Source organism: Podarcis vaucheri (assembly GCF_965113315.1).
Source record: "Podarcis vaucheri genome assembly, chromosome: 8".
In the NCBI taxonomy this organism is placed as follows: domain Eukaryota; kingdom Metazoa; phylum Chordata; class Lepidosauria; order Squamata; family Lacertidae; genus Podarcis; species Podarcis vaucheri.
In genome coordinates, this window is record NC_138766.1 from 93,806,985 (window position 1) to 93,834,495 (window position 27,511).

The 27,511-nt window shown below is 50.1% G+C and overlaps 2 protein-coding genes across 3 annotated transcripts; both read right to left on the reverse strand.

Moving 5' to 3' along the window:
* Positions 1-2,132: 2,132 nt before the first annotated feature.
* Positions 2,133-18,122, reverse strand: LOC309539580 (ras-related protein Rab-19-like). Its single transcript, XM_082235963.1, has 5 exons — positions 17,468-18,122; positions 14,236-14,523; positions 12,128-12,290; positions 9,465-9,584; positions 2,133-4,444 (listed from the first exon to the last, which is right to left on the reverse strand). The coding sequence occupies exons 2-5, from the start codon at positions 14,422-14,424 to the stop codon at positions 4,323-4,325; spliced, it is 594 nt and encodes a 197-aa protein (XP_082092089.1). The 5' UTR covers positions 14,425-14,523; positions 17,468-18,122; the 3' UTR covers positions 2,133-4,322.
* Positions 18,123-20,075: 1,953 nt separating this feature from the next.
* On the reverse strand, positions 20,076-27,202 carry TMEM276 (transmembrane protein 276). 2 transcript variants are annotated; one of them, XM_082235954.1, is made up of 4 exons: positions 27,130-27,202; positions 25,354-25,448; positions 24,011-24,113; positions 20,076-21,180 (listed from the first exon to the last, which is right to left on the reverse strand). In XM_082235954.1, exons 2-4 carry the CDS (start codon positions 25,359-25,361, stop codon positions 20,665-20,667), a joined length of 627 nt encoding a protein of 208 aa, XP_082092080.1. In that variant the 5' UTR covers positions 25,362-25,448; positions 27,130-27,202; the 3' UTR covers positions 20,076-20,664. The 2 variants fall into 2 exon arrangements, with proteins under 2 accessions (XP_082092080.1, XP_082092081.1); XM_082235955.1 differs by lacking the exon at positions 27,130-27,202 and adding an exon at positions 26,944-27,123.
* Positions 27,203-27,511: the final 309 nt, after the last annotated feature.

The following is a 27,511-nucleotide window of genomic DNA, read 5'->3' on the forward strand; positions in this document are numbered from 1 at the left end:
TCCGAAAGGTGTGACGCTGTAACAGCTGAGTTAGGCCCGCCTGCTCTGGAAGAGCCAGGGAGGCAGCTCTGCAATTTGATGCAGAGGAGCTGGGGACATTGGGCTCCTTAGGTATTCTGCCCTGCAGAGAAGCAGAGAATAGACCCACCGACTTGTAGGGACCCCAGGGGTCATCTAGTCTGACCCCCTGCAACGCAGGGATCTCGGCTCAAGCATCTGTGGCAGATGGTCGTCCAACCGCTGCTTAAAAACCTCCAAGGAAGGAGAGGCCACCACTTTTCCGACAAACAGCTCTTACTCTAGTTATCTCCCGCTTGGACTACAGTGGTACCTTGGGTTAAGAACTTAATTAGTTCTGGAGGTCTGTTCTTAACCTGAAGTACCACTTTAGCTAATGGGGCCTCCCGCTGCCGCCGCAGCACGATTTCTGTTCTCATCCTGAAGCAAAGTTTTTAACCCGAGGTACTATTTCTGGGTTAGTGGAGTCTGTAACCTGAAGCGTATGTAACCCGAGGTACAGTGGTGCCCCGCAAGACGAATGCCTCGCAAGACGGAAAACTCGCTAGACGAAAGAGTTTTCCGTTTTGGAAGTGCTTCGCAAAACGAATTTCCTATGGGCTTGCTTCGCAAGACGACAATGTCTTGCGAGTTCCTGCTGGTTTTTTTCCCTCCCCCCCCTTTTTCTAAGCCGCTAAGCCGCTTATCAGCTGAACCGATAAGCCGCTAATAGCGCTAACCCGCTAATCCGTCAATGGGCTTGCTTCGCAAGACGAAAAAACCGCTAGACGAAGAGAATCACAGAATGGATTCTTTTCGTCTTGTGAGGCACCACTGTACCACTGTACTGCAATGTGCTCTATGTGGGGCTACCTTTGAAGGTGACCCGGAAACTGCAATTACCGTATTTTTCGCCCTATAGGACGCACTTTCCCCCTTCCAAAAATGAAGGGGAAATGTGTGTGCGTCCTATGGGGCGAAGGCAGGCTTTCGCTGAAGCCTGGAAAGGGAGAGGGGTCGGTGCACAGAGGGCCTTCTTGGTAGTGGCGCCCACCCTGTGGAACGTCCTCCCATCAGATGTCAAGGAAATAAACAACTACAGTACTGTACCTGACATCTAGAAGCCATCTGAAGGCAGCCCTGTTCAGGGAAGTTTTTAATGTGTGACATTTTAATGTATTTTTAATCTTTGTTGGAAGCCGCCTAGAGTGGCTGGGGAAACTCAGCCAGATGGGCAGGGTACAAATAATAAATTATTATTATTATTATTATTATTATTATTATTATTATTATTATTATCATCATCATCAAATCTCCCTTCCTGTAACTTGAATCTGGGGATTTGGGTCTTCCCTTCCAGAGCAGGAGAAAACGAGCTTGTTCCATCCTCCATATGACAGCTGTTATAAGAAAAATACTGCTCCTTTGCCCTTATGGGCTATCTAAGAGCCCGTATAGAGTCTTTAAATAGGTTCCCTATCTGTAGGAGAAAATAACAGAGGCCAACCAGAGAATATTGAGAAGCAAGGCAGCTAGTAAGCCTGATCTTTATTAAACTGTTGCAACAGTGTCCTCACTCACCACACGCAGAAGGCAGGAGAGGAACCTAGAACAATGGTGTGCAAGCCCTTTCATAGACTTTTTGAAATTGCCCTCCCCTGTAGCTCAAGACCACCACCCAAAACATCATACATACATCACTGAAGGGGCGGTCTACAGCAGAAAACATGTGTTCCAGGATACCTGCTAATGGTCACTGAATGCTTATACCTGGGCATCCTGGCCATTCCTTTGAGATGGTAAACAGTTTAGTTCCTGAATCTCTTACATATATTCATAGTTTGCTCAGCTTAGCAGATAATTGCCAGACTGTATTTGAAAAGGTAGGTGTAAGCGCCTACGGTCCAAAGACAACTGGAAAGCTTTCCCCATTTCCTTCCTCCTTGCAAGGAAATATTTGAGGTCAATTTGGGAAAGTCAAAATGCCTTCAGGATTGCTCTCCTGTACTGTTTCAGACATTATACTTATGCATGTGTGTTTGCCTTGTACATTTAGGAACATGCGATTTATATATATGAGACCTTAGAATCCCCCAGAAGGAACTGGAAGTCGGAGCAAAAAAGCAACAGGGTAGTAAAGAAGAGAAACATTTATTTGTCGTACAATTTGTCGTACAATTTTTGGACCTCCCTACAGGGTAAAAGGGGTGGGTTTGAATCTCCAGGTGGGCAAGTACGCCTTTATTTTTATTTATTTATATTAAGAAGACTATGAGTGCAGTTTGCAAGCTGCCTGGCAGGATAATTCTCACATAAACTCTCTGGGGTCTGCCCCCTTCCCCTCTCCCAATTAACCTCCATCTCCAGGGCTCAGTGGACCCAGCCCTGTGACATCACCAGGGAATGCCCCAATGACATCAGCAGAAGCTTCCCCTAAGTCTAAGGTTTGGGTCCCGAAATCAGGGTCTAGGGTGCTCACGACCAGGCAGTCCTATTCAGACCCTACTGTTCCCTGTTCAGGGAAATTCAAAGAAATGAAGATTTAGGTGTGCTACCTGTTCTTTTCTTAGGCTTATGCTTTGGGCTTTGCTCCTATGTGAAGTACCAAACAAGAAACAGGCGCTGTACTGGGTTTTATTTTTGCAGAAACCATTGCAGGCAGAAATCAGAGGAAGCTGTTGCCTCAGAGCTGACACCTCCAAGCCGAGAGATTTCTCCAGCTGTTGATTTCTACCTGTCATCAGGCAGCCACGAAGGGACAGAGCCCTTGCCTTTTAAGAAGTAGCAAATCAAAGACAATTAGGGGCCTCCCAGCATAATTTTAAGCATGTTTACTTGGATTTTCAGTGAGACTGCTGAGTCATTCTCTGGCCGCAAAAGAGGAAAATGTCTCTCTTAATGCCATGCTATTGCAAAGTGCCTCCTTCCTCAGAAGGGCATTGTTGCGTACCTCAAATGGAGCACAAAGTCATTGCTTAAGTATTCTGCTGTCTCCAACATGCCAGAAATGCAGTTTTATAGGGTGGGATTCAATGTCACGCTGTGATCAACGTTCTGCCTCCACAAGCATTTCAGCTCACCAGACAGAGCCATCCCTGTGCGTGCTGTTCCAGGGCTTATGCCGACTCCCCCAGAGTCAGTTTTGAGGGGGATGTCCCATTGCACAAGCTGAAGACTGCAGAACATTGCATACATTGATGATGCTAGATTAAATTTGATAGCAACAACCTCAGCAGAATTTGTGTCAGCCCCTTTCATAGGAAAAAAGGGCATCTCAGAAGTGACATGTCTCTCAAGTGATGGGAAGGACAAAAATCTGCTATTTACCGTATTTTTCGCTCTATAAGACGCATCAGACCATAAGACGCACCTAGTTTTTGGAGGAGGAAAACAAGAACAAAAATATTCTGAATCCCAGAAGCCAGAACAGCAAGAAGGATCGCTGCACAGCAATCCCTCTTGCTGTTCTGGCTTCAGCGATAGCTGCGCAGCCTGCATTCGCTCCATAAGACACACACACACATTTCCCCTTACTTTTTAGGAGGGGAAAAGGGCGTCTTACAGAGCGAAAAATACGGTATTATTCTTGTTATGGAATAGCTGGAGGCTGCCATGATTCTGAATCCCAGTTGCTAGAAACCACAAGAGGGGAGATGGCCATAATAATAATAATAATAATAATAATAATAATAATAATAATAATTTATTTATATCCTTGTGCTCAGGTTTTGCTTGCCGGCTTCCCATAATGGGCATTTGGTCGGCCACTGTGAGATCAGGATATTGGACTCACTGGTCCCCATTTGGCCTGATCTTGCAGACTCTTCTTAAGAAGAGAAAATTTGGAACGGGAGGAGGAGAGCAAGGATGATGTACTACCTTGTTTGGAACACCGACAGGACATGGGGAGAGGCCAAGGATTGCACCCTCACACATACAACCCCCCCCCCCAGATCCCATAGTAGCTCAGAAGCCACAGTTCCAGAAGTTGGCTGTGTGTCCACAGTGGGGGTCAGTTCGTCAGCTCGGCATCCTGCAGGAAATGGCCCACAGGTCTCCCAAGAGAAGCATTGATGGAGGTGAAGCGAGGAAGGCTCTCATTGGCCCACCAAGATGACTTCCAGCCAAAGGTACCAGCGCCACAGCAGAATATGCTGCAGAGACTCTTCAGGTCAGACACAGGCGCCTGCTATAGCCCAGCCATCTCCGAGGAAGTGGCAAATGTCCTGATCCGATATGTGGCAAACGCACGGAGAAAGCCTACCTGAGACCAAAGGCTACCTGGAGCATCCTCTAAAAAGCTGTGGCAGGAAGCTCTCCCAAGCTCAGCATCCACATTGGGCGTAGCCTGCATCTTGCAGGGGGAGATGGAGGCTGCTGTGCTGGAATTCGTTCCTGAGGAACAGCCTCTCCAGCATCTCCTGCAGGCTGCGCTCCACGTTCTCACCTGGAAGAGAGGAGGAGAGAAGGAAGTCTGGGCCAGGTTGGAGGAGGAAGAGGGAGAGGGAGAGAGGAAGAAGGCCAGGCAGTGGGCAGGCAAGTCTCCTGTTTGCACTTATTCTGATTATTACAGGTACAGTGGTGCCTCGCAAGACGAAATTAATTCATTCCGCAAGCTTTTTCTTCTTGCGAGTTTTTCGTCTTGCGAAGCACGGTTTCCCATAGGAATGCATTGAAAATCAATCAATGCGTTCCTATGGAAACCGCCTTCAGACCAGGTCCGGGGACAGTCTGTCCCCCGACCTCTTCTGAAGGCTGGGGGGGAGGGACAAGGGCTTTTCTTCCCACCGCCAGCCTTCAGAAGGCTGTTCTGAAGGCTGGCGGTGGGAAGAAAAGCCCTTCTCCCCACCTCCTGCCCTGCAAGCTCTGGGGACAGGAGCACTTTGATGCCGACCACCAGCATTTAAAAAGCCCCCGCTGTCCCGGGGCGATTTTAAAATGCTGGGGGTCGGCAGCGAAGGCTCCGCTGTCCCAGGAAGGCAGGTGGGGGGGGGGGAGGACCTCTTCTGAAGGCCGGCGGTGGGCGAAAGTCTTTGCTCCCGACCGCCAGCATTTTAAAAGAGGTCCCCGGAGATTTCCCTATGGGCTTTCTTCTTGCGAAGCAAGCCCATAGGGAAATTCGTCTTGCGGAATGACTCAAAAATGGAAAACTCTTTCGTCTTGCAAGTTTTTCGTTTTGCGAGGCGTTCGTCTTGCGAGTCACCACTGTATATAAGAAGAGTGGCAAATGAAATTAACGGACTCTGCAGAATTAGACAAAATGACAGGAGGGATTCGAAACCTGCGGGACCAAAGATTCTTAGAGGACTGGAGTAAATATTTGAACTATTTGCAAAGCAATTGTAATAAACAGATTACGCTAGTAGGACTGCAAGAAGTTTTGTAAGGAGGATTATGCGAAATATTGCAAGGAAGATTATGAAGAGAATATTGGTTAAGGATAATTAAAAGTAACAGAGAAATTAAGAAATGCAGATTAAGTGATAAAGTATGGAAAATCTTCAGAGGTAGTTGACGGGAGTCTAAAAAAAATTGTATAAGATAAAAACGTATGCTAAATGACTGGTGGAAATGATATGTTTAAAAATTAATAAAAATGTATATATATATAAAAACAAAAGGCGCCGAGGCTGTGGATGAAGGTGAGGTCAGAGGGAGGCTCTTTGATGGACTGGAGGTGCCACAATAATAGCAGCGCTGTTGGCACAGACCGGTCTCTGCCCCTCCCAATGTTCTGTGCCAGGAAAGCAGACTGCTGTATTACTTGATATTAGCAAAGTGCCCTTCTCTGCCGGTGCTTGCCAGTCCAGAAATAGAACCTGCTGCTGCGCACCCATTCATTATCTCAACGCCCTGAGAGGTGCACATTCCTCCAGAGAAGTCTGGCTGGCGCGCTTGCAAACCACAACCCCACCCCTACCTTCCTCCGCCTGTCAGATTGGCTTGAAGGCCCTTCGTGACCTTGCTTGGCAGCCGGGCGGGTAATTAGCGCCTACCCAACCTGCTGCCAACCCCACAGCTTCACGCAAGACTGGCGCAAGCTAATAAATGCTATTTAAAGCAAGGTTGAGCAACCGGCAGGCTTCTGCCTAATTGCATGCTGGGGGCAGGGGAAGGAGCCCAGAGGAGAAGAGGCAGCAGTGTGATGCCGCAGCAAAATAAGCTAATGCTGCTTTAGGATGCGTCAGCAGAAATCTGGTGCCCAGATCTAGGCAAGTAATACCGTAGTTCTGCTCTGTTCTGCCTTGGTCGGACCACACCTGGAGTCCTGTGCTCAGTTCTGGGCACCACAATTTACAAAGGATGTTGACAAGCTGGAACGTGTGCAGAGGAGGGCGAATGAGGTGATCAAGCGCAGGCATAGGCAAAATCGGCCCTCCAGATGTTTTGGGACTACAATTCCCATCATCCTAGCCACTGTGATCCACGCGACAGTCACCTCCAGGCTGGGTTATTGTAACTCGCTCTACGTGGGGCTGCCCTTGAGACTGACCCAGAAACTCCAGCGGGTGCAGAATGCCGCAGCGAGAGTCCTTACGGGGTCCTTGCTGCAGGATCACATTCACCCAGTGCTATACCAGCTGCACTGGCTCCCTGTGGAGTATAGGATCAGGTTTAAGGTGCTGGTCTTAACCTTTAAAGCCCTATACGGCCTAGGACCCTCTTACCTACGGGACCTCCTCTCCTGGGATGTCCCATGGAGGACCTTACGGTCTTCAAACAAAAACATCTTGGAGGTCCCGGGCCACAGGGAGGTTAGATTGGTCTCAACAGGGCCAGGGCCTTTTCAGTACTGGCCCCGATCTGGTGGAACGCTCTGTCACAAGGGACTAGGGCCCTGCAGGATTTGACCTCTTTCCGCAGGGCCTGCAAGACAAAGCTGTTCCACCAGGCCTTTGGCCAAGGCACAGTCTGACCCCCTTCTTTGGTAATCCTCAGAATTCTAGCCCAATGATTGCCATTAATTTGAATTTGATTCTGAATTGATTTTAGAATGAATTGATTTTAGAATGTATTTCAATTAATTGATTGTGATTTTATGTAAACTGTGTTACTTTTATTGTTGTTAGCCACTCTGAGCCCGGCTTTATTATTATTATTATTATTATTATTATTATTATTATTCCTGACCTCTGGTCCTGTTAGCTAGGCACCATGGGCGTTGTAGTCCCAAAACATCTGGAGGGCCGAGTTTGCCTATGCCTGATCAAGGTTCTGGAAACGAAGCCTGATGAGGAGCGGTTGAAGGAACTGGGTATGTTTAGCCTTGAAAAGAGGAGACTGAGAGGAGATAGGATACCCATTTCCAAATATCTGAAGGGTTGTCACATGGAAGATGGAGCAAGCTTGCAGCATTCGAACCAATGACTTCAAGCTGTAAGAAAGGGGCTTCCAATTAAATATCAGCAAGAGCTTTCTGGCAACAAGACCTGTTTGACAGTGGAACAGACTCCCTCAAAAGGCGATGGTGTCTCTTTCCTTGGAGGTATTTAAGCAGAGGTTGGACGGCCATCTGTCAAGGACTTTTTAGTGCCGATTCCTGCATTGTATGGGGTTGGACTAGATAATAATAATAATAATAATAATAATAATAATAATAATAATAAATTTTATTTATACCCCGCCCTTCCTGGTTCAGAAAACAGGGCTCAGGGCGGCTAACAACAAATTTAAAACACTTTTGACCACTGGAGGTCCTTTCCAGCTCTAGAATTCTATGCTTCCATGATTAAGCTGTTCATTTGGGCCCTGCTAACCTCGCCCACTTCAGCAAAGAGCAGATCAGACACGGTGGACTCAGGCAGATGCCAAGCGCACCCCACTCTCTGTGTCATTTTGTGCCAGCTGCCTGGGGAAATTATGCTGACTCTCGGTGACGACTTTACGAGGCTGACTTGGCATCTTCGAAAATGCCCGCCCATCAGCAGAGGAAGAAACTAATGAACCTGGGGAAGGAAGGAAGGAAGGAAGGAAGGAAGGAAGGAAGGAAGGGGAGCCTCAGCAGATGTGGAAGCAGAAAGCTGCTGTAAATGGAAAGCTCTGGGAGGCGTCAAAGAAAAGCAACCAGACAATTGCCAGAGGCAAAAGTGCGCAGAGCTGCAAAAGTAAATTTCACCACGGTACTCGCTTCTTTTGGACTTCCAGGACTCTCTAGCTGGGTTCTGAGACTCTCCCTAGGCCATATCCCCCCCCATAAGAACATGCTTTTTAACATCTACATGCAGCCACTGGCAGAGATCATCATCATCAGATGACACCCAGCTCTACCTCTCTTTCAAATCACAACCAGTGAAGGCAGTGAAGGTCCTGTGTGAGTGTCTGGAGGTGGGTGGAGGATGGATGGCGGCTAATAGATTGAGGTTGAATCCTGACAAGACAGTACTGTTTTGGGGGGACAGGAGGAGGGCGGGTGTGGAGGACTCCCTGGTCCTGAATGGGGTAACTGTGCTCCTGAAGGACCAGGTGCGCAGACTGGGAGTCATTTTGGACTCACAGCTGTCCATGGAGGCGCAGGTCAAATCTGTGTCCAGGGCAGCTGTTTATCAGCTCCATCTGGTACACAGGATGAGACCCTACCTGCCCGCAGACTGTCTCACCAGAGTGGTGCATGATCTAGTTATCTCCCGCTTGGACTACTGCAACGCGCTCTACATGGGGCTACCTTTGAAGGGGACTTGGAAACTACAACTAACCCAGAATGCGGCAGCTAGACTGGTGAGTGGGAGCAGCTGCCGAGACCACATAACACCGGACTTGAAAGACCTACATTGGTTCCCAGTACATTTCCAAGCACAATTCAAAGTGTTGGTGCTGACCTTTAAAGCCCTAAACGGCCTCAGTCCAGTAGACCTGAAGGAGCGTCTCCACCCCCATCGTTCTCCCTGGACACTGAGGTCCAGCGCCGAGGGCCTTCTGGCGGTTCCCTCGCTGCGAGAAGCAAAGTTACAGGGAACCAGGCAGAGGGCCTTCTCGGTAGTGGCGCCTGCCCTGTGGAACACCCTCCCACCAGATGTCAAAGAGAAAAACAACTATCTGACATTTAGAAGACATCTGAAGGCAGCCCTGTTCAGGGAAGTTTTTAATGTGTGACATCTTAGTATATTTTTGGTCTTTGTTGGAAGCTGCCCAGAGTGGCTGGGGAAACCCAGCCAGATGGGCGGGGTACAAACAATCATTCATTCTTCATCATCATTATTATTATTATTATTATTATTATTATTATTATTATTATTATTATCCCTGGCCTCAGCCGCTGTTCCCAAGCCTGTGACTCCTGCAATGTTCTCCTGAAAGGAATGCGGCCCCCGATAGTCCGCCACCTCCGTCCCCCATTTCAAGCCCCTTCCTGCTTCTTCTGTGCTTGGTGGGTCAGTGGAATCGCTGCCCCTAATCTCTACACCAACCTCACTTGCATCACCCCCTCTCTCAGCTCAGCCGGAAAGACGAGGCGACCCTCCCCTCCTTACCTGTCTTGGCCGACACCTTGAACCTGCCGGACGCGCCGTGCTCCACCGCAAACCTCTCGGCCTTTTCTTCGGGGACGCAGCTCTCCAGGTCACTCTTGTTGCCCAGGAGGAAGAGATTGGCTTGGCGGGGGCGAGGGAGAAAGAACAGGAAGATCTGGGAACAGGTGCTGGGGCTAAAGGCTCTGAGCCCCTGGCAGGGCAGGAGTCGGCCAGTTCATGTATGGTGGAAGGATATTTGCAGCTCCAACATTCGTTAACAATTTTGTTTGGGGCAGCAGCATTTTCAGCTTCTGAGACTCCTGAGATGCTACTGGTTAAGTTTATTAAAACAAAAAACCACCACCCACAATGACTTTTTATAGATATTCCTGGTTCTGTTGGATCTCTCAGCGGCTTTTGACACCATCAACCATTTCATCCTTCTGGACCGTCTAAAGGGGCTGGGAACTGGGGCCACTGTTATACGGTGGTTCCGCTCCTTCCTCCTGGGCCGTGTTCAGAAAGTGGTGGTGGGGGATGAATGTTCAGACCCCTGGGCTCTCACTTGTGGGGTGCCTCAGGGTTCTGTCCTCTCCCCCATGCTTTTCAACATACACAGACTGTCTTGCCAGAGTGGTGCATGCTCTAGTTATCTCCTGCTTGGACCGCGCTCTACGTGGGGCTACCTTTGAAGGTGACCCAGAAAGTGCAACTAATCCAGAATGCGGCAGCTAGACTGGTGACTGGGAGCGGCCGCCGAGACCATAACACCAGTCTTGAAAGACCTACATTGGCTCCCAGTACGTTTCCGAGCACAATTCAAAGTGTTGGTGCTGACCTTGAAAGCCCTAAACGGCCCCAGCCCAGTAGACCTGAAGGAGCATCTCCACCTCCATTGTTCTGCCTGGACACTGAGGTCCAGCGCCGAGGGCCTTCTGGCGGTTCCCTCCCTGCGAGAAGCCAAGTTACAGGGAACCAGGCAGAGGGCCTTCTTGGTAGTGGCGCCCGCCCTGTGGAATGCCCTCCCACCAGACGTCAAAGAGAAAAATAACTACCAGACTTTTAGAAGACATCTGAAGGCAGCCCTGTTCAGGGAAGCTTTTAATGTTTAATAGGTTATTGTATTTTAGTGTTCTGTTGGAAGCCGCCCAGAGTGGCTGGGGAAAACCAGCCAGATGGGCGGGTATAAATAATAAATTATTATAATATTATTATTACTTGTTATCAATTTGACTGGCAGATGTTAAGAAATGATTGGAAAAAAGAACTTGTGGTTGCTGTGTTGCCTAGACAATGGGAGAGTGTTTTCACTTCTATAGCAAAGGTATATGACTTAAATTGTGACTTATACAACAGAAAATAATATTTTGAATTTATTGAACTCCACTATGTTTGTATGGAAAAGGACTGCCTAAGACTGCATTTTGTTGGAAATGCAATAAGGATAATACTTCTTTAAAACATGTTTTTACAATGTCTTATACTTATTAAGATTTGGGAGAAAGTAGTGGATTATAAGAGGGGCACGGGTGGCGCTGTGGGTTAAACCACAGAGCCTAGGACTTGCTGATCAGAAGGTCGGCAGTTCGAATCCCCGCAACGGGGTGAGCTCCTGTTGCTCGGTCCCAGCTCCTGCCAACCTAGCAGCCCCCGGAGGGCTGAGTTTGCCTATGCCTGATTTAGGACAATGCTTCTCAGAGTGGCCAATACTGCCTCCTGGTGGTCAGTGGGATTACCTAGGGCAGGCTTTCCCAAACTTAGGCCTCCAGGTGTTTTGGGACTACAATTCCCATCATCCCTGACCACTGGACCTGCTAGCTAGGGATGATGGGCGTTGTAGTCCAAAAACAGCTGGCGATGGCAGGTTACAGCAGGGAGGTGGAAATGACTACCACCGTAGGACTGGATCAAGTTCATCTGTTTTACTGAATTCATCAACCAAAATTCTTTTAATTGAATAAATGTGCCATGCATTGCGACCCTTGGTCAGGTGTGAGTGCAGGAGCCAAGCCCTGTGAACAATAGGACTTTGCAGGATTGGGGCCTTCCTAAGTTTGTTCTGGAGAGGCAAGGCGCGGCCACACAGGTGAGGCTGCTTGGTAACTCACTGTACCTGGTGGCAAGAGTTGGGAAGGGATATGAGGTCAGCATTTTGCCTTTGGCTCTTTGCCACAGCAACACGTTCCTTGCCTTGCTGCGTTTGACTCCTTGACTCCTTGCTTCTCGACCCTGGGACCCCTGACTTCGTGACTCCTTCCTTCCTGACCCTCGGACCCCTGACTTCGTGACTCCTTGCTCCACGGCCCTCGGACCCCTGACTTCGTGACTCCTTGCTTCTTGACCCTCGGACCCCTGACTTCGTGACTCCCTGCTTCATGATCCTCGGACCCTCTGCTTCTTGACTCCCGGCTCTCTGACCCTCGGATTCTTGGCTTCCTGACCCCTGGCTTCTAGACTCCCGTTCCTGCTCCCACCCCACCATCTTTCCCCTGGTCCTGATGTCCCCAGACGGGACTTCAATCGTCTGTGAACCGGACTGTGATACCCTGGGGTTCCATCCAGATTCTGCATCTGCGTGTCAGGCTGCTGATAAAGGCGCAGGCGCGGAGGCGGAGGGGGGAAAGTGGCCACCGACCCCTCTGTGTACCCTGGGACTCTTCCTTTCCCCCTGCCCTCTCACTTACCATCCGCGCAGTACTGCCTGGCCAGGTAAAGCCAATGCAAGAGGCTGTCAAAGGAGAGGAGGTGCTGCAGGCTGTACACGAGGAGCACAGCATCCGCGTCCCGGTAGTAACTCCTGCTCAGGGACAGGAAGCGCTCCTCCCCAGCCGTGTCCCACAGGGAAATCTGCGCAGGTCGAAAGAGCAGGTGGTTAGAGCGCCGAACAGGGGAACTCCCTGCCGCAGGAAACTTATGAGAGACTGACTGGAACCAAGAGGGGGATTCATCTGGGTTTTGTGATGGCCTAGTCAGGTAGGGTCTAGGGACGCAGGTGGTGCTGTGGGTTAAACCCCAGAGCCTAGAACTTGCCGATCAGGGGTGAGCTCCCGTTGCTTGGTCCCTGCTCCTGCCAACCTAGCAGTTCCAAAGCACATCAAAGTGCAAATAGATAAATAAGTACCGATCCAGTGGGAAGGTAAACGGAGTTTCCGTGCGCTGCTCTGGTTTGCCAGAAGTGGCTTAGCCATGCTGGCCACATGACCCGGAAGCTGTACGCCGGCTCCCTCAGCCTGTAAAGTGAGATGAGCGCCGCAACCCCAGAGTCGGCCACGACTGGACCTAATGGTCAGGGGTCCCTTTACCTTAAGGTAGTCTTTATGTGAGTATATTGTATTTAATTATGGGGTATTAGAGTTTTTAGGGGGCTAACAAGGCTGGGATAGCTGGGATAGCAGGCTTGTTGGTTTTGAATGTCTGATGTAGATTTTTTCAATTTTGTTGTTCTGTATGGGATAATGACAATAAAGATTATCGTATTGTAAAAGGGAGTCTCTGTGGCAGCTCGTGGGTTGTGGAATTCCCCACATGGCGTGCCTGGCACTTTTCTTATGCAGCTTTCAGCAAATGCTGAAGACACACCTCTCTGCCCTGATCTTTGACACCTGAGATGTGTGTTTTCAGGCACCCACCCAATTCCTGTAACAGCAATTTGCTTTCACTGTTTCTAATTCTGAATTTCGAATTGGCCTGGGGCGTGCTGGTGAAGTGTGGGAAACAGAATCATAGAACTGTAGATCCCAAAGCGTCATCTAGTCCAACACTCTGCAATGCAGGAATCACAGAAGGAGACCTTCACCTGTCAGTGCTAGGATTTATTCAGGACTTCAATGCTGGGAGTTCGAAAAGTTGGGTGCCATAAATGTGGAAAATTGCAGTCAAACATACATGAGTACTAGTTGGTACATGAAGGGGTTAAGACAATAGAGCTGTCTTCCTAGACGCAGTTAGGTCATGCCCCTCTTCTCTGATGAGTGAAGAAGCCTTCTCTTCCTGTGCCTCCCTTTTTCTCCACACCATGTAACCCACCAGGTGGGATACGTTGAAGCCATCTCCAAAGCTTTGAACCTGCGTTTGGAATTATCTTCTGTATTTTCTACCCTAGAGGATTCTGCCTACATTCTCCTTGCTGCTGCTTGGATAAATGCATGAATCGGACCTTTGGAATGTTTTGTAAGTAAACCATTTTAAAGTTACTAAACAGTGTGTGGTCTGTTCATTGCAAGAAGGGTGGAAAGAGAGGTGCGCTTTGCAAGTGGACTAAACAGGATATGCAAAAGGTTTAATTCGTAGAATCATTGCATTTATCAAGCTGGAAGGGTGTCCAATTTGTGAGTTTAAACTCTGCTGCTGGGGGCTCCCTCCCACTGGAGAGTGTGTTAAGCCCCAAATTCTGAATCTAGGCACACCCAGCCGGTTCTTTTATTATTCACCACACACACACACACACACATACATGGGTCACAAGACCCTATATCCCCATCCTCCATGACAAAAACAGCCCTCCTCCTCCTCCTTTCTGAGGAGAGGGGGGAACGCAGAGCAGCATGCAGGAGAATCTCAGCTTCCACAGCAAGCAATGTGGCCCCCAGGAAATTGAGCCCCTGCCCCTCTCAGAATCGTAAGAGGGACCAAGCCATCAACTCCCACCCTGTATAAGCCCAAGCACCCAAGTGAGCTTACGAAGGTGCATAGACCCTATTGCTTCTCCCTCTCCCTTTCCCCCTTTCATGAGGCAGGGAGTTCCAGAGGCAAACCACCAACCAAATGAGCTGCCCGGGAAGCGGACCCTTACCTGGACCTGGCAGTTCCTGCTGTTGAGCTTCAGGGGCAGGGTTTTCTCACAGGTGTAGCTGTGCTGGCCGGGCGGGTGGTCTCCCTCCAGGAAACGCCCCAGCTTGATCCGATGGAAGAGCGTGGTCTTCCCCACCCCAAAATCCCCCAGGAGGATCATCTTGAACCTGCGGCTCCTCGTCCCTGCCATGGCTGGGCTTCTTCACCAGCAGCAGGAGTGGCGCACACCTGACGGGCAGAGATGCTCTTTGGCCAAGCGAGAGAAGGAGACCTTGAAGTCGCGGCTCAGCTGTGGGGAGGAGGAAATGTGGCTGGGTTTGTTCGAGGAGGGGAATAGCTGTTTGCTGTCTCTCCCTCTTTTCTGGAGAAGGAGGGATCCAGGACGCAAACACTTCCCCGTTGCTGGAACTGGCAAAGCCCAGATCCAGACGCAAGCTAGTTAGGAGAGCTTGGCCCAAGTTGGATCACCTTAATTTCCACATTTCTTTTCTTTTATTTTAAATAATCTTTATTGATTTAAATGACACACATATACAAAAATCTCATACTACAAAAAGAAAATTAAAGAAAAAAGAATTAAGGAAAAAGAAGAAAATACAGAAAAAAGAAAGCAGAAAAAGCAGATTTACGTGCATTAAAAAACTTAATCTTCCTAATTAATACGTAAATAAAAAAGACTTCTGACAAAACGAGTCTTCCAATCATTCTCATTGTACTGTTTATACTGTCATTGTTTTTCCCGTGGAGTTTTATATTCTTTAATATTGTTCCCGTCTACTCCACAAACAGTATTTGTTGTGTTTACAAGTATCACTCAAGTTCTGCTAATATGGTGTGGTGGGTACAATATGATCTTATATAATCCTTAAATATTCTCCATTATCCAAATATTTTCTGGTCCAATACTCCTCTAACTCTTCCCATCAGTTTTGCTAGTTGTAAATATTCTAACATGAGTATCTGCCAATCTGTGATTGTCAGTACTGTTTTGTTTTTCCACTTACTCACCACAAGAATTCTTGCTGCTGTGGTGGCATGCATGAACAGTGGTCTTATGTCTTTTTAATTTCTAGTGGTAAAATGCCTAAAAGAAAGATCTCTGGTTTGTTTGTTTTTTAAATGAGTCATGGAATTGTAGAGCTGGAATGTGAACCACAGAGTCATATAGTCCAGCCCTCTACAATGTGGACCCACAAAGGGGACACAGAAACTGAAGGGTGACTACTTATATGCATTGCACTGCTTCATTCAGCATAGTTGTTATGTACTGAGTTGAATAGGATCCAAAATGCAGTAGTTTGATTGGTCCTAGAACAACAGGATCCAGAATGAAGCAGTCTGATTGGTCCTAGAACAATAGGATCCAGAATGCAACAGTCTGATCGGTCCTAGAACAATAGGATCCAGAATGCAGCAGTCTGATTGGTCCTAGAACAGTAGGATTCAGAATGCAGCAGTCTGATTGGTCCTAGAACAACAGGATCCAGAATGCAGCAGTCTGATTGGTCTTAGAACAATGCAGCAGTATGATTGGTATGCAGGAGCCATCCAATCCAGCTCCAGGTGGAAGTGAATCCACAACCTGATTGGCCTACAGGAGAATCCCAGAATTAGCCAATCACGTGCGGTCTATTGTGTAAATAATGTATATAAAGCAGATATTTTGGGGAAACTTTCATTCCCCCCTCACCACTATGAGCTGAATAAAGAGCATGAAATCCACTCTCGACTCTGAGTATATTTCAATGGTGCTGGCCTTGAAAGCCCTAAAAGTCCAGTAGACCTGAAAGAGCATCTCCACCCCCATCGTTCAGCCTGGACACTGAGGTCCAACGCTGAAGGCCTCCAGGCAGTTCTCTCTCTGCGAGAAGTGAGGTTATAGGGAACCAGGCAGAGGGCCTTCTTGGTGGTGGCTCCCACCTTGTGGAACACCCTCCCATCAGATGTCAAAGAAACTGACAACTATCTGACTTTTAGAAGACATCTTAAGGCAACCCTGTTTTTATGTTTGATGTTTTATTGTATTTTTAATATTTTGTTGGAAGCTGCCCAGAGTGGCTGGGGAAACCCAGACAGATTGGCTGGGAATTAATAATAATAATAATAATAATAATAATAATAATAATAATAGTGGTACCTCTGGTTGCGAACAGGATCCGTTCCGGAGCCCCATTCGCAAAATGAGCAGAACGCAACCCGCGTCTGCGCGTGCCACGATTCACCATTTCTGTGCATGTGTGAGACATCATTTTGAGTGTCTGCGCATGCGCGAACGGCGAAACCCGGAAGTAACCCTTTCTGGTACTTCCGGGTCACCGTGGGACGCAACCTGAAAACGTTCAACCTGAAGCAAATGCAACACAACGTATGACTGTAATCATGATCATCATCCACATCAGTGCAGGATTACTTCTCTGCAGAGCCACGACAGGTGTAAATGTGAAGATTAAAAACCACCTGCTGGCAAATGGAAAAACAAACAAAGGCGTCCGCCAGCGCCAACTGAGCATGACATTCAGCGCAGATTTCTTTAGCAAACATTGAAGCGCATTCAACAGAAAGGCATAGCAGGCAAAAACGTGTACAGAAAAAGATCTGGCTGATTAAATGGCACACATAACCTTTTTTTAAGTGAAACTCCATTTTCGGCTACCTTTTCCACGGGGAAATAAACGCCCCCTTGCCAGTGGAAGCGCAGGGAGAGCCATTAACATGTGGTTCCTCCACAAGCGGGAGCATGAAGGTTAGGAAAGGTGTGCGGAGGTAGGAAAAGGGAGGATAAGAACGTAAGGGTCTTACGTTCCGGTACTTCTGGGTTTCGGCGGGTCTGTAACCCGAAAAAACGTAACCTGAAGCATCTGTAACTGTACCTTTTATGACTGTACCTTTTTACAGCCTAGAATTGCATTAACTTTTTTTGCTGCTGCATCATGCTGTTGGCTCATGTTAAGCTTGTGGTACCCGAAGACCCCTACATCCTTTTCGCATGCCAAGCAAGGCATCCCCCATCCTATATGTGTGTATCTAGATTATTCCTATGTGCAGAACCTTACATTTTGCCCCCACTGGTATTCAGATCCTTGGTCCAAACACCAGAGACATACCCACAGTCCGGGTGAGGGGCAGCCTGGCAGAACCCCATAAAACAGGGCCCCATAAAAGAGGCACCCCCATGCCAACCCAGCTCCTCCACCAACTGAGACATGGAATGTCTTGCCAGGGCAGCTGCTCACCTTATCTGTCCTCGCGAGGCCAGCCGAGTCAGCTGCCCACTTGACCAAGAGGCTTCTTCCTCCGAGGGATCTGCGGAGAGATCCTTGCCCTGCCAGTCACATGCCAGTCACAAGGCCAATGTCCAGAGAGGGCCGTCCGTTCTCCTTCAGGAGCTCCTGAAGAGGCCTTACGCCTCTGGGGGTGTGGTAAGAGGTTGGCACCGATGGCTGCCCTTCCCTGACCCAGCCTAGTTCCCTGTCTCCGATGGAAGATGGCAAGAAGCAGGGCAAATGTCGTGCACACAGCATCAGATCTTTATTTGCCTCTTTATGTGGGGCTGGGGTTTGTTTGTTTTCTAGTTTTACAGCCGCGAGAATACTTCGCCTCTCCTCCGAGCTCAGAAACGCCGCGTTTGTGAGCCGTGAAATGCAGGCGCTTGAAGCTCAGCCAAGTGCCCTTGCCTTGAGTGGCAAAGGAAGCAGGCAGCTGGCAGACTCATCTGGGGAGACCGAGGTCCCAGGCGGCTGTTTATTAGGGTACCCCGTCCTCCGTCACTTCTGTGTTGGAAATCTGCACTGGGAGGACATTGTCGCAGGTGAACTAGGATGTCTGTATTTCATATACGCTGCCTTCTCCTCTAAGGAGCTCAAGGTGGCAATAATAATAATAATAATAATAATAATAATAATAATAATAATAATAATAATAAATTTATTTATACCCTGCCCATTTGGCTGGGTTTCCCCAGCCACTCTGGGCAGCTTCCAACAGAACACTAAAATACAATAACCTATTAAACATTAAAAGCTTCCCTGAACAGGGCTGCCTTCAGATGTCTTCTAAAAATCTGGTAGTTGTTTTTCTCTTTGGCATCTGGTGGGAGGGCGTTCCACAGGACAGGCGCCACCACCGAGAAGGCCCTCTGCCTGATTCCCTATAACTTGGCTTCCCGCAGGGAGGGAACCGCCAGAAGGCCCTCGGAGCTGGACCTCAGTGTCTGGGCAGAACGATGGAGATGGAGACACATACATGGTTGTTCTCCTCCCCACAACAACCCTGAGAGGTAGCCTCAGCTGAGAGGCAGTGACTGGCTCAAGGTCACCCAGTGAGTGTCATGGCGGGGATTCGAACCCTGGTCTCCCAGGTCCGAGTTCGAAACTCTTACCACTGCGCAACCCTCGTTCTGTTTCCAGCGAACGCAATGTTTACCTGTTGACTCCCTACCTGGCAGGAAGACCCATATGAGAGAGGGTGCGCATGGAGCCCCAGGACCCTTGATGTAAATCACAGGACAACTGGTGACCCGTCAGGGTCAAGGAAGCCCCCCAAGTTTGATGGCCCACCAGGAGGAGCTGTGAAGGGAATACCTGGCTTTTTCTGCCTGGCTGGTCAGTCCTGGGCAGGCTACAGGAGTACTGTTTTGGGGGGACGGGGTGGGCTGGTGTGAAGGTCTCCCTGGTCCTGAATGGGGTAACTGTGCCCCTGAAGTACCAGGTGCGCAGCCTGGGAGTCATTCTGGACTCACAGCTGTCCATGGAGGCACAGGACAATTCTGTGTCCAGGGCAGGTGTCTACCAGCTCCACCTGGTACGCAGGCTGAGACCCTACCTGCCCGCAGACTGTCTCGCCAGAGTGGTGCATGCTCTGGTTATCTCCCGCTTGGACTACTGCAATGCGCTCTATGTGGGGCTACCTTTGAAGGTGACCTGGAAACTACAACTAATCCAGAATGCGGCAGCTAGACTGGTGAGTGGGAGCAGCCGCCGAGACCACATAACACCGGACTTGAAAGACCTACATTGGTTCCCAGTACATTTCTGAGCACAATTCAAAGTGTTGGTGCTGACCTTGAAAGCCCTAAACTGCCTCAGTCCTGTATACCTGAAGGAGCGTCTCCACCCCCATCGTTCTACCCGGACACTGAGGTCCAGCTCTGAGGGCCTTCTGGCGGTTCCCTCACTGCAAGAAGCAAAGCTACAGGGAACCAGGCAGAGGGCCTTCTCGGTGGTGGCACCTGCCCTGTGGAACACCCTCCCACCAGATGTCAAAGAGAAAAACAACTACCAGACTTTTAGAAGACATCTGAAGGCAGCCCTGTTTAGGGAAGCTTTTAATGTTTGATGTATTACGGTATTTTGATATTTTGTTGGAAGCCGCCCAGAGTGGCTGAGGAAACCCAGCCAGATGGACGGGGTATAAATAATAAATTATTATTATTATTATGGCTGACAAGAGGCACGCGAGCCCTTTTAACCAGCAGCCTGCTGGTTTCACAGCTGTGACACACCCAGCACCTTTGTAAGTTGCTGCTACGAAACCTTGAGTAAATAATTTCCACCCGTTCACATTTGGCCTGGCTTCCTGGCCAGCACACCCAGGAAAGCGCCGAGGGACCGGCGAAGGAAACCAGCGGGGATCTTTGGTGTCAGAAGTGGGATTTCCAACATTCGCAGTGCGAGGTGGCGCCGCCCATGCTCCAAGGACACAGCAGTCCTTGCCCATCTCTGCCAGCTCACTAAACCCAGCAAGCTCTGCGAAGGAAGAAGCAGGCTGCCTGAGATAGGCAGTGCCCAGGACCCCTTGCTGCTGATCTGTTGTCTAAGGTTGGTAACAGAGAACAACTTAAGGTTTACGTACAGAGATTGCAACTGGGTTGAACCACAGGTTATACGGAAAGGGGGAGGATGTTAGGATATAGTTCCTCCTTAAAAGAGTCAGGCATAGTTGTTGTGTGTCACATGCCTGTTTACTCCCAGCGCTGTTCTCGCTGGGAACTTCCGTTTTGTATATAGCTTTTGTTCCTGCTGTTTCCTCCACACGGATGCAAGCAGTCATGTTTTTACTTTGTTCTGACCTACGTTGAATAAAGCTGTAAATATGCTCTTCTGTCTGAATCTTCCGTTGCGGAGACGGCTGAAAAGGGCGTCTTGGAATGTGTCTGAGGCTCGTGTCGCTAATTGGCTGATGCTGTTTCCACGGGAGACCGGTGATCGTCCGGAGACAACGATGAGGCTGCCTGATGCCTCTGTCTCCCTGGCAGTATCCAAACAGGCAGCGCCCTTTCCAGAGTCGTAGGCTCCCTGAAGACTTTCCAGGAGGCCATTTCCCAAGCCTTTTTGCGGCACCCAACAGACATGGCCAGCCTTTCCTCTGACTCACCTGATGCTGCGACGGCCCCACTGCCCGTCGGACCCCCTGGCCTGCAGTCCCCACCCCCTCAGTCCAGTTCTCGGTGCTGCGCTTGCAGAGCCCGCCGCAAAGCCAGGTTTGCCACCGCCATGAGGCAGCAGACGGCGTCCTCTTTCCGGAGCACCAGCAGCCGCCGCAACTGGGTCCCTGCCAGCACCCCAGCCGTGCCCACCAAAAGGCTGCCCGCAATCCCGCAGGCGTTTCCGGTGAAGATGGAAGCGATCAGGATGCTGATGGAGACCACCGAGGTGACGGAGTGGGCCACCATGGCCTTGCCTTCCTCGGAGAAGGAGCCCGAGCTGCCGGCCAGAAGCAGCAGCAGGGCGCCCCCCAAGAGGGCGTTCGCCGTGGCACGGTCCCCGTTCAGCCAGTGGAAGCCGAAGGCGAGCAGGGGGAGCCCCACCACTGTGGAGACCCAGGCGTTGTCTGGGCTGTAGTGGGCAGCTTCTGAACCGAGCCCTGGGAGGGCGGTGAGGTGGGTGGCCGTATCCAGGAGGGGCACAAGGGCCTGGAGGAGAAACCCGGCAGAGGTCCCTCGATTGATCTGCAAAGAGAGGGAGTAGGCGGAAATAGGAGCTCAGATAATAATAATAATAAAGGTAAAAGGTAAAGGGACCCCTGACCATTAGGTCCAGTCACAGACGACTCTGGGGTTGCGGCGCTCATCTCGCTTTACTGGCCAAGGGAGCCGGCGTACAGCTTCCGGGTCATGTGGCCAGCAGGACTAAGCCGCTTCTGGCGAACCAGAGCAGCGCACGGAAACGCTGTTTACCTTCCCGCCAGAGCGGTACCTATTGATCTACTTGCACTTTGATGTGCTTTCAAACTGCTAGGTTGGCAGGAGCAGGGACTGAGCAACGGGAGCTCACCTCGTCGTGGGGATTCGAACCGCTGACCTTCTGATCGGCAAATCCTAGGCTCTGTGGTTTAACCCACAGCGCCACCCGCGTCCCAATAATAATAATAATAATAATAATAATAATAATAATAATAATAATAATAAATTTATTTATACCCCACCCATCTGGCTGGGCTTCCCCAGCCACTCTGGGTAGCTTCCAACAAAATATTAAAACACAGGAATGCATCAAACATTAAAAGCTTCCCTAAACCAGTGTTTCCCAACCTTTTTTGGGCAAAGGCACACTTGTTTCATGAAAAAAATCTCGAGGCACACCACCATTACAGCCCCGTGACGTCAGCGCGCAGCGTCACGCCGGGAGGGACATGAATTGCTAGCAAATTACATAATCACCTCCTTGAAGGCTGGCTCATCTTCTCCGAAGGCAGAACCCCATTAATTAACAGCACAGACTCACACCATAGCCAAGACGAGGGGGGAAAACCTCAGTCATGCACAGTCATGCACATGTGGGGGCTAAATGAGGACGAAGACCGGGCAGAGAGCAGGGTTCAAATCACCCCACCTGGCCAGGACAATCCCTGGGTGCTCCCTTGGGCCACTCGCCTGACCCACCTCGCAGGGCTGTTGTTGTGAGGATAACACGGGGAGAACCACGCGCGCCCCCGGGAGCTCCTTGGAGGAGAAAGCGGGCGATGAATGCAATGCACGAAATATATGAGAGGCAACCAGGTTTTGCAGGTGAGGGGCCCCCGCCAGCCTCCGCTTCCAACACCCGGCGCAACGACGCCGAAGTTTCCCCCTGGGCTCGGCTCGGGGAGCAGCGCTGCTCCCCCCCGGCTCCCCTTTGCCCTCCCGGCTCTCTCTGCCGCCCACTGGGGACCCCCCTCACCTGCCAAGTCCGGAGCGCCGGTGGAAGTTGCATGCATGCATGCAGGGCGCCGCGTTGCCATTGCATTGCACTGCACTCCATGCAACGCCTGCACGCATGCATTGCCTTGCACGCCCGCCAAGGGGTCTCCCCGCGCTCCGATGCGTCCCCTCCGGCGCGGATGCAGCATTGCAAAAATAAAACCCCCCGACGCAGCCCTACCTGGGGGGCAGCCTCCGCTCCGCCTCCGCGGGGATCCCCGGGCTCCATCCTGCCGCCCGATCTCCGCGGGGGCACAGGCAGGCTGTGCGGGGTCTGCGCGGAAGAGCCCTTGCCCGCCCGGCCGCCGCCGCTGCGCTCATTCCATGGCCGGGAGAAGAGCACTTCAAACAAAACGCCCGGCCCGCCAGGCCACGCTGGGAAACGTAGTTTGCGCACCCCGCGCGGGCGCGGAGCCCAAGAGCGAGGGGACTACGGATCCCGGCAGCCCCCGCGCCGGGGACGGAAGGGGAGAGGCCGGGTGCAGGGATGGAGGGACGGGTGGACGAGCGAGTGAGTGAGTGGCAGCCGCCAAGCCTTGGCCGAGAGCCAGGAAGGGCCTCCCCGGAGGAGGAGGAGGAGGAGGGAGGCGCAGAGCGGGAGGGAGGGAGGGAACCCCAGGGGTCATCTAGTGACGGCGCCCCAATCGAAAATTTGACTTTAAAAAAAAAATTCATTTTTTTTTACTTTTTCCCGCGGCACACCAGGCAACATCTCGCGGCACACTAGTGTGCCGCGGAACAGTGGTTGGGAAACACTGCCCTAAACAGACTGTAGCAAATGTATTGGGAATTATATTTAAATGTTGCAGCTTCTCAGCTTGATCTCTGTAAGCAAGAACCAACCCAGTGACCCTTGTCGGCAATGCAGTTTCAAGAGTAGGAACGGGCAGCAGACCTTTGCACATCCCGGAGCGCAAAGCCCTGTTTCCACATGCAGATTTTACATTTGCCAGGTGTGCATGTGCAAATAATAATAATAATTTGGCAGGTTCCAGGTTCCCTGTACAGAGAGCAATAATTGGTTAGCCTGAATCCAAAAGCCCTCTAGCAAAGTTCAAGCTCTGGTTTTCCCAGTAGTGATGTATGGAAGTGAGAGCTGGACCATAAAGAAGGCTGATCGCAGAAGAATGGATGCTTTTGAATTCTGGTGCTGGAGGAGACTCTTGAGAGTCCCATGGACTGCAAGAAGATCAAACCTCTCCATTCTGAAGGAAATCAGCCCTGAGTGCTCACTGGAAGGACAGATCCTGAAGCTGAGGCTCCAATACTTTGGCCACCTCATGAGAAGAGAAGACTCCCTGGAAAAGACCCTGATGTTGGGAAAGATGGAGGGCACAAGGAGAAGGGGACGACAGAGGACGAGATGGTTGGACAGTGTTCTCGAAGCCACCAGCATGAGTCTGACCAAACTGCGGGAGGCAGTGGAAGACAGGAGGGCCTGGCGTGCTCTGGTCCAGGGGGTCAAGAAGAGGCGGACACGACTAAACGACTAAACAACAACAGCAGCAGCAGCAGCAGCAAAGGCCCATCACCCAAGAGGTCAGGCCAGCAAGCAGAAACACCAGGGGACTCCCCAAATCAAGTTCCATTCCTTTCTTACCTGGAAGGTTTGGACAGCGGAGCCTAAGGACACGACACACAGCAGTAGGTTGGAGAGCAGACCGGTCACCTCATCAGGCCAGCCAGGTATTGAGGCTGAGGCTCTGCAAATGAAGGCAGAGAGAAAGAGGATTATTTCACTGCTCCTTAGAATCAAAGGGACCCCAAGAGTCATCTAGTCCAACCCCCTGCAATGTAGAAATCTCAGCTAAAGCATCCATGGAAGATGACCATCCAATACACTGGCCCCTTGGTTCTCAAACTTATTTCGTTCCAGAAGTCCGTTCCAAAACCAAAGCATTCTGAAACCAAGGCACGCTTTCCCATAGAAAGCAATGCAAAACGGATAAATCCGTTCCAGACTTTTAAAAACAACCCCTAAAACAGCAAGTTAGCATGAATTTTACCATCTAACGAGACCACTGATAAAATGAAAGCAGTAAACAATGTAGTGCAGTCACACAATCAATCAATCAGTAGCTGAACTGGGTTCCACACAGTCACAAAAACAAAACAAAAAAGAGCCACAAAAACGCAAAATAAATAGCAAAAACAGACAGACCTCAGCGCAATACTCAAAATGGAGAAGGTTCGGCTTCCGAAAAGAGTTCGCAAACTGGAACACTTCCTTCTGGGTTTGCTGTGTTTGGGTTCCAAGTTGTTTGAGTACCAAAGCGTTTGAGAACCAAGGGACCACTGTATCTGCTTAAAAACCTCCAAGGAAGGAGTACAAGACAGGAGGACGTGTGCCGCTGTTTTGGTGCTACTGTCTCCACAGGGGCAAAGACGTTTCTCAGGCGAGATCTTTTGGAACAGACCCCCAAGAACCGCAGATGGCAAACCACCCAGTCTTGCAAGTGTAAAAGCACGTCTGTATTTTGGGATAATAAGTTTGTGCAGATATGGGGACAGAGAATCAAAACGGAGAGGTGGAAAATGAACATACGAAGGGCAGAATTTCCTTATAATGCCCAGGTTGTTCTGATGCTCGATATCTTTTAGACGTTGACAAATCAGACGGTTTGCTTTCGTGGGGCCCATAGGTGTTGTGGGGATCGTCACCCCACTCGTACTAACCATCCCAGGGCCTCAACCACTGACACAATGTCCTTTCTTCTATCAGATCAAAATGAGCAGATAACAGCAAAGGTTGCTAAGTTCATAGCTGTATTGCAACATTAATAATAAATGAATTAAGTGCAAAAAATAAAAAATAAAGTTTTATGTTATCTATCTATCTGCTCCAAGGAAGGAGTCCCAAGGGAATCTGGTTCCACTGTTGCTCAGTAGAAGGGAGCAAGGGGCAGCCCCAGGGGTCAGCTGATTTGATTCTGAGACACTCACTCTGCCATGGCGACTTTTGCTCTGCGAGGGAAGGAGCGTGCAGGTTAAGGAGCCCAGGAGTCAGGATGAGACACGGCTGCTGCGCGGGCATCAAGCTACAAGACAATGAATCGGTAAGCCAGGTGTCAGAGGTGAAGTTCTTGCTCTCTGCATCTCCTAACCAGGAGGCAATTTCAGACAGGTAATCAAGTATCCAGCGATACCCCCAAGATTGAGGGCAGGGGCAGGCAGAGGATCCGCCTGAACGCTGCTCACCGGGGCTCAGCCGTGGGGCTGAAGTTCATAATCAAAAACTGATAACCTCAGGTGCCTGGTTAGAAAGATGGCGGCATATTGCTAAAGCAGGGGAAAACCCGACTTTTAATGAAAAGTTGGGCAAAGGGTAAAGCAAAGGCACTGGACTTTGTGGTCACTTGGGTGTGATATATATCTGGTTCTATAACTCACTCCTAGCGCTTCCTATCCAGCCCTATAAAAAGCCTTATTCAAAACAGCAGTGTGCAGTGAGGAGGATAACGACACACACAAATGAGAAACAGTAACAAATTATTGCACATTTATTCAAAGGCCAATTAAAACTATTTACTTTCTTCTTCGTTTTTGTTCCTATGTTATGTATTTTTGTGTTTCCATGTTGCAAACTGTCCCGTGATCCTTGGATGATGGGCAGCAAAGAAACTGAATGGACAAATACGACAAGACTGATTCGACACAATGGATGAACTTGACCTAGATTCTCAAAGTCCAGCAATGCGTCTCACGTCCAGCGCTCTGCTGACCGCTCCCTTGCCTCTTAGTGCGCCCCCCACTCTGAGAACCCCACTTTGGGAGCCGCTGGTGAAAGAAAAAAAAACCTCTAGGGTCTGAGTTTGCAGTTTTCCTCCTCCCTCCCTGCCCCTCTTCCTTTTGTGTTGCATTTCCTAAACTGCGAGTCTGGGACCCCTTGCCTCTTAGCACGCCCCCCTCTCTAGAGAACCCCACTTTGGAAATTGCTGGTGCACATGAAATTTAAAAAAAACCAAACCCTCTAGGGTCTGAGTTTGCCTTTTTCTTCCTCCCTCCCGACCCGTCTTCCTTTTGTGTCATGTCTCCTAAATTGCGTTCGAAAGTGGTGCTGGGGCCCCTTGCCTCTTAGCGCGCACCCATCTCCGGAGAACCCCACTTTGGGAACCGCTGGTGCAAATGAAATAATAATAATAACCCTGTAGGGTCTGAGTTTGCCTTTTTCTTCCTTCCTCCCAGCCCCTCTTCCTTTTGTGTTGCATCTCCTAAATTGCGAGTCTGACTGTTTGAAAGTAGCGCTGTGCCCCCTTGCCTCTTAGTGCACCTGACTCTCCAGAGAACCCCACTTTTGGAACCGCTGGCGCACTTGACAGAATAATAATAATAATAATAATAACCCTCTAGCATCCGAGTTTGCCTTTTTCCTCCTCCCTCCCAGCCCCTCTTTCTTTTGTGTCGCGTCTCCTAAACTGTGAGTCTGGGACCCCTTGCCTCTTAGAGTGCCACCGTCTCCAGAAAACCCCACTTTGGGAACCGCTGGTGCACATGAATAATAATAATAATAATATTAATAATAACAACAACAACCCTCTAGGGTCTGAGCTTGTCTTTTTCCTCCTCCCTCCCTGCCCCTCTTCCTTTTGTGTGGCGTCTCCTCGACGCCAAGTTCCCAGGCAGCGAAAGTCCCGCAAAAGAGAAGAAAAGAAGGGAGGGATGGGCTCCCCCGGCCTCCATTTGCCCGGCCCGGCCCGCGCTTCCCTTCCCTCTCCCTACCCGGCCCGTTTCTCCCCCGGAGTCCGCCAAGCGCCCGACAGCGAGTTCCCCACGGCTAGAGCGACACGCCGAGAGGAAAACCGGAAGAGGAAAGAGCCATAGAGTGCGCCAGGCTAGAGAGGCAAGAAGGAACCATAGAGACTTCCTTTTCCCAGCGGGGGAAACAAAGCCACTTTGGGAGGTTTCGACACAGCCGGGAGAGACTCTCGGCCTTTCTCTTGACTTGTTTTAGAAGAGGCTTCTTATTTTGCTAAAATAACTCTTCTTCTTGGATTGGGCCTTCCTAGTAAGGGCAAGGAAAAAGGGCAGCGGCTTCAACGGTCGCTACCGGGCAGGCGCGGTCGGGACTGAGCACGCGCAGTAGCACCCAGCCCTAGAGGAA

Bases quoted from the DNA above. Each gene is read 5' to 3' on its own strand.
- LOC309539580 (XM_082235963.1), bottom strand. From the start codon at position 14,424: ATGGCAGGGACGAGGAGCCGCAGGTTCAAGATGATCCTCCTGGGGGAT. The intron at 12,291-14,235 runs GTAAGGGTCCGC...CGACCTGCGCAG, and splicing joins GCAGGAACTGCCAGGTCCAG to ATTTCCCTGTGGGACACGGC. The intron at 9,585-12,127 runs GTAAGTGAGAGG...GCCCCCGCCAAG, and splicing joins CAGGCAGTACTGCGCGGATG to CCAATCTCTTCCTCCTGGGC.
- TMEM276 (XM_082235954.1), bottom strand. The intron at 21,181-24,010 runs GTAAGAAAGGAA...CTCTCTTTGCAG, and splicing joins CCGCTGTCCAAACCTTCCAG to ATCAATCGAGGGACCTCTGC.